The sequence below is a fragment of the Diadema antillarum genome, unplaced genomic scaffold (genome assembly GCF_040938485.1).
Source record: "Diadema antillarum isolate AM-2024a unplaced genomic scaffold, OU_Dant_1.0 seq00000512_RagTag, whole genome shotgun sequence".
Classification (NCBI taxonomy): Eukaryota; Metazoa; Echinodermata; class Echinoidea; order Diadematoida; family Diadematidae; genus Diadema; species Diadema antillarum.
The window spans coordinates 2786906-2795889 of record NW_027271466.1 but is presented as its reverse complement, the minus strand read 5'-3'; the positions used below and the strand labels follow the sequence as shown (position 1 = coordinate 2795889).

General features: G+C 39.5%; 1 protein-coding gene across 1 annotated transcript; it reads left to right on the top strand.

Moving 5' to 3' along the window:
- Positions 1–5388: 5388 nt before the first annotated feature.
- LOC139734147 (nucleoside diphosphate kinase 6-like) lies at positions 5389–8465 on the top strand. The gene is made up of 3 exons (XM_071644953.1): positions 5389–5701; positions 7150–7226; positions 8052–8465. The coding sequence occupies exons 1-3, from the start codon at positions 5445–5447 to the stop codon at positions 8222–8224; spliced, it is 507 nt and encodes a 168-aa protein (XP_071501054.1). The 5' UTR covers positions 5389–5444; the 3' UTR covers positions 8225–8465.
- The last annotated feature ends 519 nt before the right edge of the window (positions 8466–8984 follow it).

The window sequence follows — 8984 nt, the reverse complement described above, 5'->3', positions numbered from 1 at the left end:
AAATAGTATACTATTTGCAAAATGTCGTCATAAAAGTGACGTCATTTTGCAAATAGTACTTCATGGAGTGTCAAACACACCAACACTCTAAAATAGTTCAAAATACCTATAATCACGTGAAGCTCTTTTAACCAATCAATGGAAGACAAATTTTTGATCCAAAATATAATAACGTGTATATCAAAACACGCGTTTCTATGGGATGTCCCACTGATCTCCCCTCTCAGTGGGATGTCCATGAACTAGGGAACGGTTTTGAGAAATTCGAAGTCATTCAAAGTTGAAGTGTTTTTCTTTCCTACGCATTTTTATTTATTTATTTTTTGTTGTTGTCGTTCATATCTCAAAAATTCGATTTCTCAATTTTTTCAACTGGTATTTGGGAGTCTTGTAATATATTAAAAATGTTGATAGAAATTTCTGAATATATTCAGAAAGTACGCCTATAGGCGCCTACTGTTTGGATAAACGGTAAACATGCAGTCTACGTTCGATACGAAGAAATCATTACGTCTTTCACGAGGAAAAACATACAAAACAAACAAAAAACACCTACGAACGAATGTTGATAGCCAAAACTTTGATAAGTAATAAGCAGTTATGATGAGCGTGAACTGAAAGTAATTGTCATGATTTTGCTGTCTAACCAGGTCACTGACTGCATCTCATTGAACCTACTCGTAGTGAATTTCTCTGGGCATACGAGACCTTTTAAGTATTTCTGTGATTGCATTTTTAATTGACTGATTAATCGATTTTTTTTTATTGTTCAGGGAACATAAGATATTCGATCAAGTACACTATATTCGACTGTTTGATGTTTCCTACTACGCGCCAAAAGAAAGGCTATAGAATCACGATATCTTTGCAATTGATTCCTTTAATTCAACTAATGAGCTGGTTCTTCGATCGATATTTCCAGGATATTTACAATCTGTTTATTCCAGTGCGCGCATTCTTTCGTCTGGCACGCACCTGGGTCTGGCACCTGCTTTTGTGGAAATTTCCACAAGGGGAGAGGGGTGGGGTGTCAAGTTTCTTCGAGCCGAAGAGACTGCATGTAAAACAATCTCTTCGCTCTAATTTATTGTCATTCGTGCTTTCTCCTTATTCTTTGCTGATATTGAACATTTAGATTTAACTTAACGAAGGTTGGTAGCACGTGGTTCTATTTTGTTGTGAGGTGTATGTAATTTCTTTTTTTATCATTCTTGGGAAGGAAAAACAAGAATAAGAGGGAAAGTGAAATGAAACGAACGGCACGTACGCTCAGCATTCAGAGTAAGCCGTCTTTTTACACCAGCATAGTTATCATCATCACCATCAGACATCACTCACACCATTTTAGCTTTTTCCTATCAACATTAAGAAACACGCATAGTCCCTCGAGGTAAACACCTAGGAAAATGATAACAAATACAAAGTATCAACACCTCCCAACAACACAAATATTTAGAAAAGACAACACACAGCACACCAAAGCGGCTGGTATCAAACTTCGTCGCTTCGATTCGAAAAAGTATTGCAAAGCGGAGAAATCGCCGTTACGAAAATAGCAGTGCGAGACACTTGAAAAAATTACGTCAAATACTTCAAAGTATAAAGGGAACGGATAAAGTGATATAAAATGGAAGAAATCGTACCAAACGAGGTGTGAGGAACGACAGTGGAGAACGGTAAGTTAAGTAGTAGGCTAAATAAGCCCTAACTACACGCAGCCGCTGTCGCTTGTGCTTTGCACAGCGGTCTGGTCAGGCTAGCTTAGGCCCTAGAAAAGTTTACAGCACCGAAAGCTACGCAAAAATAAATACACATTGGAAACTCGGTATTGCGACGAGATCCTTAGGAGCAAGTCAATAAACGATACAAAACAAAGGAAATCAATTCATTTTGACCGGAAAATAGTTTGTTATAAGTATTCTGTTATATGAGATCTCCTTTGATAGGCCTAGAAATACATCGAGTTTCCACGATACTCGGGGAAAGAAAGTTCGAACGCTTTTCACCTGCACATACTGCAGTGCACATCAATACACGAACAGACACTCACCTCTTCCTTGCAGAAAAATTATGCAATAACGTTACAAAAAGCACACACAACACTCTAAAAATCATTTCGTACTTGGGAGGCAAGGGACAAGCGGATGAAGAAGAATAGAAAAAGAGACAAAGAAGCAGACATTGCACAACGGAACGCTTCTACCACGACTCAAATCGAAACAGGGTACTGTAGTGTAGTGGCAGCTGGCTACAGTGTGCAGCTAAGCTACTATACTGACGCTCCCCTACCCAGCCGCCCACTTACACATCACCACGGCGATCGATGTAAACATTCAGGCTCCGTAGGCGACAGGGATTCACGCGCGCGAAGTCCCGTTCGGTGTACACAGTTCGCAGGCAGCGAATTGCGTGAGCGCACACTTTTCTATGATCTTTCAGAGCTCTGCAGCATTCCAGTCTGGTACGTACCGCGAATAACATGTGCGTCAAGGGTCAGTCATTTTCACGAAGAGGTGCGTCACCATTTTGACTGGTTAATGCGTCAATGTCTCATAGAGGTGTGTCACTTTTTGTGACGGAGGGTACGTCATGGTACCTAAAAGGTATGACGCACATTGGTACTTTGACGCACCTATCCCGGGGGTCAAGAGGTGCGTCATACAAATGACAGCTGCATTAGTGGCCGGGTATGCCCAGTCGAGTAATTTTCATCTTTATTTCAGCATTTTTTGCGCAATTTCTATTCGCACATCCCCGTGTCTGTACCACCTACCTTGTATAAGAAGGGATAGCAAAAAGTAATTACCATCACAAAGACATATCTTCCTTAGAAAGTGGCTGGTGATTATGCAATGAGACACGAGTCAATTGTCTTCCTATCTGCGTGGCAGATCCTGTTTGGCACATGCTTCAAATATTTCTGAGCGGCGGCATCGAACATCTAGTAAAGGAAATAAGACAGTTGTGACTCCATTCTCTTGAACCTCCTTGCTATATTCACCTAACTATCAGTATCAGACTGTAGACACAGCAGGGCTGGGAAAGAGTTCCTTATGTCCCCCCCCCCCCCCCCCCCCCACTAGTTTGCACAAAATAGATAGGTTGCTGTTTGTTTGCTTTTTGCTGATGGTGGACTAAATAAAGGTTATGGGAAGTCTTCCAATAAATGGCATAACCTTTATTTAGTTTATTATTGGTAAAAAGGAATAGTAGTTTGTTTTGTGCAAGTTGGTGGGGGGGGGGGGGGATAAGGAACTCTTTCCCAGGGCTACCAACTCTCACTCATTGAGAGTGAGACTCACTCATTTTGGTCCTTTCTCACTCTAAAACTTTATTTCATTTGCATGCATTTCTAAATTCTATTGATCTTGCTCATTTTGACTCCTAAATTATAGCATTGGCCTATCGGAGTCTCACTCTCAACTAGTTTCCAATGTTGGCAGCCCTGACACAGCCCTGTCGCTGACGGATGGCCTCTGGCCAGGCTATTAACTACCAGTAGAATGTCTGGAAGATAAAACCCTGTAACGTTAGCTGTAACCAGTGATACTAGTCTATGCGTCACTATTCTCTAACGATACTTCGATAGTGACAATCTGACACCTAACAATAGAATACAAATAGTGACTGGTAGTGATACTAGTGGCGTAGTGCTTTGATGAGTGTAGACCCTCTCTAGATAGAAAAATTCATCTAACTGTCCTCCGGAGGTTTTTTTTCAAATTTGTATTTTAGGACTATTATTAGGGCTAATTATTATTATTATTTTTACTTTTATGGCTTCTTTGTTAGATCTAGGCTTGATAAATATTTCAGAGTGTAGTATAGTAGGCCTAACAGTTCATGAGTTAGATTAAGCATGTTTTTAACGCCTGGTTAAGCTTATCTACACAGTTTTAATGACCAAGTAAGAGCACCTGACCATGGAGCAACTACTGTGATCGTCGACATGGTAAAATTATCTCTTTTCTCTTATTTTCCTTGACATTTCATTTTCGTCCTGTAGGAATGTTTTTAAAAAGTCACTGTACATGCAAATTGTACACCCCACCAACAAGCCAAATAGCAAATAAATAGTACGACGGTACACCCGATGTTGGACTGTGTACTTATCAAGAAGAAGAAGATGAAGAAGACATTTTGATTATTGTTTTTATAAATGAATAGGGAACATTGCGGAAGCCAAGAATTTGGTTTAAATTCCAACAAGGTAGTTGGTTTGCTAGTGCAAGTCATTCTTGTCCATTTTTCCTCCTATTGTTTTCCAGGCGATACAGAGAATGATCGTAGACCACAACTTCCTTGTTGTTCGTTCCAAGATTTTGAGATGGAGCCGCTCAGATGCTGAAAGATTCTACGAAGAACACAGAGGTATTTTGATGAAACCAAACAAAAAGAAAAAAATATATATGACAGCCATATATTAGCAATCACTGTCTTAATGTATATGTTGCGAGCTTGAGAATTGCCCAGGGCAAGCTGATTTTTTTTTTTCTTTAATATGGTCAGTATTTAGATTTGACAAATTTTATTATTTTTTTTTCAATGTGCAGAATGGAGGAACTGGCCATATTGAAAGTTACATATGTATATTTCATATTTTTAGTATTACTCAGACTGTGATATCCAACAGTGAGACTATTCTTTTGGTCATGGCCTGACCAGAACCAAGTGATATTCAAAAGTGCTTGAGGAACTTTTAAAGTTTTATTTGTGGTTTGCACACAGTAAGTTTTGGTCATTGGGTAGTTGAGTGCCACAGAGAAAAGAAGCTCATGGTAATTTTTGCCCCTAGATTCAATTTCATCATTCATTTTATTATTTTTTTTCTATTGGCATTTATACAGTGCACTCCAGTTATAAGTACATAATGAACATTATATACCTCATATATAGATTCCTCTCGTCTGATTGGTTAAAAGTGGAGTCATGAAAATAGCTGTGCCCCATTTTTGATCAAAATGACGTCATGATTTACTGTGCCCGGGGCATAGAATCAACTGTGCCCTGTAAATAGGTTTGGAGACAGTCGCAACCCCGTACACATAGATCACTCATATGTACGCACCAATGACACGACCGCCGCGCTGTCGATCAGCGTTGATTACGAGTGCTGTAAAAGAGACTAGAATCTATATTTTCGGTATCTATATTTCGGAATCTATTTTTTCGGTATATAAAACAAATAATGACAGCTTGATATTCGGGGAGGCCCTCGGTGATGTGAAAACCATAATTTTAACTGTGCCCCTCATAGCAGTCATTATTTGTATACTATAATAAAATCCAGGTTACAATGAAGTAAATATTCAGGCCCCAACATCTGCTTAGATATGTTTTTTATTGTTTATTTGTTTGGTTACATCAAATTTGGATATAATGAAGGAAAACTACCAGTCCTGAGGATGTTGTTATAACTGGAGTTGGATGACATTTTTGGAGAAATGAGCAGGGATTTTCAAGTGATGTCACTACCGGAAAGCTTGCATACATGTATATGGTCCTTTCCAACTTGGCTTAGTAGTAGAACTCTGCTTTATGCACAGTTCATCTGTTTCCTCCAAATGCAATCTACAGGAAGGTTCTTCTACAATCGCCTGGTGGGCTTCATGATGTGCGGACCCATGTGTGCCCAGATCCTGGCCGGAGACAACGTCATCACACGCTGGAGGGAACTCATGGGACCCACCAAGACGTTCAGGTGACACATAGCTTCACACTGTTGGTAACCTTTGACCCCTGGTTGAATGGTTTGTCACTTGAGTTGGTGTTTTTGCCGATTTCTTTGTGGTGGTTATGTATGTGAAGAGTTGTCATTACTGAGCGGTTAGAGGGATGGTATGGTTTTGGTTGAGATGGGGCTTCAGGTTTCCAATTTGTGTGTGTGTGTGTGTGAGATAATGAGAAACCTCGTATGAGATATGAAAGAGCATACTATGTTTTGAAGAGGAATTCAAAGTTTATTTGATGAAAATTGATTTTGAAATGGCTGAGATATCCAAAAACAATGAGGTCCTTATTGAAGGTGGGACATACGTTTCATGAGGAGCACTTTGTTTTACTTTTTTTTTTTTTGTTGATATCTCGGCCATTTTAAAACCAACTTTCATCGAATTGACTTTGAATTCCCCGTAGAATTGTATGCTCTTTCATATTTCATAATTGTTTTCTAATTATCTTGCAAAAAGTTAAAATCTGAATCCCCCATCTTAACAGATACTATTGTATCCCTTTAAGACCACACAGATAAGACTGTGGGCTCCCATGCATGTGTTTGAGCTTTGAGTCCCAGCCTGGCACTTTATTCCTAATAGCCAAGACTTTGGAGGGGACTTTAAGCCATTGGTCCCATTTGCTGCACCCTATAAATATGCACATAACAGAATCCATCTCACCTGTCTTGTAAAGAGCAGGATGAAAACACAGTGAAGTGGTCAAATGTGCCAAAATGCTGGCTGATATTCTGCAGTATAGTTCTCAGTTTTGAAGGATGCAGATTACCCCAAAGAAGAAGAGTATGACAGTGAATACAGCAATGGTTTAAATGCATTCATTTTGACGGTGGTGGCAATGATGAAATAAGTGTAATAAGGATCTTAGTACTGGTGTTTATGGTTATGACTGAAGATGTCGAAAATAATGGTGATTAATTAAATGACATTCTGGGGGGCATTTCATGAAGCATTTTGTCCGACAAACTTGTCGGACAAATTTGCTGTCCGCCAATCAGTTGCAAGGATTTCAGTTGCTTACAACAGAATGTCAGATAAAAATATCTGTCAAAATGCTTCATGAAAGGCCCCCCCCCCCCCACCCCATGCTATGCTGCAAAGCAATGGTAATGATGCTGATAATGATGATAACAAGGTGTGATGAATGAGGAGAAAGCGGGTGGTTTTCTCCACTACTACAGAGGAACATATCCTAGTGAGTACAGGGAATCTTTGGTTGGTCAGTACTGGTCAAACAATATGCTTCGAAACTTGCCACAATTTATCACCTCGGTGTAAGCGATTAGCAAGGTTGTATGGTGGTGATTAAAGATGGTGATAGCTGTGGTTGTCATGGATGTACAGGTCAGATGATCAGCACTGTCAGCACCTGGAACTTGTGAAAATAATGTCTTGACTGCTGTTTCTCAATCTCCAGGGCCAAGCACATTCAGCCCGACACGATAAGGGGACAGCATGGCTTGACAGACACCAGAAATGCAACACATGGTTCTGGTAAGTGTCCTCTGCATTGAATCACTTCTTTGTACATACTTTGACAAACTGCCACAAATACAATTTCTGCAGCCAAATAGGAGACACATTCGACTTAAAATTACTTCAGTTTCATCATTTGTATTTGCTTGCCAATTGACAGTGTGGTAGTTTGATGTCTCTGTTGATAGATCCCTATATCTTGACAGATGTGTTGTTTCTTTTACTTTTTCACCTCTGCCAAAGAAGCTCTTTTTTATTTGCATTTACCTAGTTAGTTTGTTAGCAGTATTAACCTAGAAATTACAAACGGATTTTGATGAAATGTTCAAGATAGGTCTTTTGTGGGAGAAGGACCAGATGGTTACATGTAGTTTTTTGTTGCCTGAAAGATTGTGTTTTCATGTCCTGACCCAGACATATAAAAGCCTAGTCCTGATTTGGGGAATTATTATCACATGCTGAGATAGATGCCCTTTAGTGGACTCCTGGTATAATGAGTCCTTGGGACCGGCAGTTTTCTTTTGTTATATCAAAATTTCGTTATAACCAAACAAATAAATAAGAAACAAAGAGCAGATAATGTTGCGGCTTGAATTTTTACTTTGTTGTAACCCTAATGTTGTTATAACCATGTTCGTTGTAGCGGGAGTGCACTGTACTGGTATTTCGGCCATGGCTCTCTAGACCATCACTAATTTTGACCTGTGAAAGTTGGCAGTTCTGGATGATAACTGTGTTTGCACACGTGAGCGTAACTGGTATTTTTGGATGATTTCAAGAGATGTTGCAAATGCTGTGCTTCAATTTAAAGGTGCTCTGTTTTGCTTAATAATGATGTGACAGATTCGCCGGAAACTGCATCCAGGGAAATTGGTTTCTTCTTCCCGGAGTTCAGCATCCAGCGCTGGTATGAGAGGGAAGAGCCGCTCTACCGGGATGAGAGTGTGCCTGTGATGTACTGCAAGGAGCTGCACCTCCACATACCGCGGCCAGCAGATATCCTACTGGAGAGCTGACAAAGGGTCTAAAGACTGCAGAAATTATATCTTTTAAAGAATGTTTTATCTCGGATGTTTCATATATCGGTTCTTCCTCGTCCAGCATTTCTCTGGAGATGTGGAAACTTTGCTTTTTGTGCAAAGACTTGCCCTTACCTATAGAGGTAACAACTGTTGACATTAGAGGTTAATTTTTGTTGATGCTTGTGGTCTTTCTCTTTACTTTGTATTGCAGGAAAGTTGCTTGAGCTGTTGCTAAAGGATGTTGTATTAAAAATGGGATGGCATTATTCTGCAAGTTTTCATGCAATGCAAAGGTTGAGGTGTAGCATATTCATTTTCCCTCTTGCTAAAATTCTTTGCTATCTGGTCATTGGTCACTGGTCAGTCTGGAAGCACACTGTATTCTCCATCCATCCTTTTTTTTTTTTTTTTTTTTTGTAAGGGGGAATGATACCCAAATATGTTTTCGTGGATTGAGTGAATGCAGCAGCACATCAGTGAATTTTTAGGAAAGTTGGACAATCTGTTCAAAAGTTATGATTTCTAAAGTTTTGATGCTGCCATATCTGGATGAGAAGACTACCCCAGTTTGTGATGTCAACTACGGGACAATGACATAAAAACATGGAGAATTCAATTTCATTTTTTAAATGAAAAGTGCACTTTCCTTTGACTTGTTACTGACATATATTTGGGTTAGTCCCCCTGCTTTCTGAAATAGGGAAGTCAAGTGTTCTTTCATTATGCTTTAAAAAAAAAAAATGAAAATATGTCG

Coding starts and splice junctions, on each gene's coding strand:
- LOC139734147 (XM_071644953.1), top strand. CDS start 5,445: ATGAGCAGGGATTTTCAAGTGATGTCACTACCGGAAAGCTTGCATACA. Junction 5,702..7,149: donor GGACCCACCAAGACGTTCAG/GTGACACATAGC, acceptor CTCAATCTCCAG/GGCCAAGCACATTCAGCCCG. Junction 7,227..8,051: donor AAATGCAACACATGGTTCTG/GTAAGTGTCCTC, acceptor ATGATGTGACAG/ATTCGCCGGAAACTGCATCC.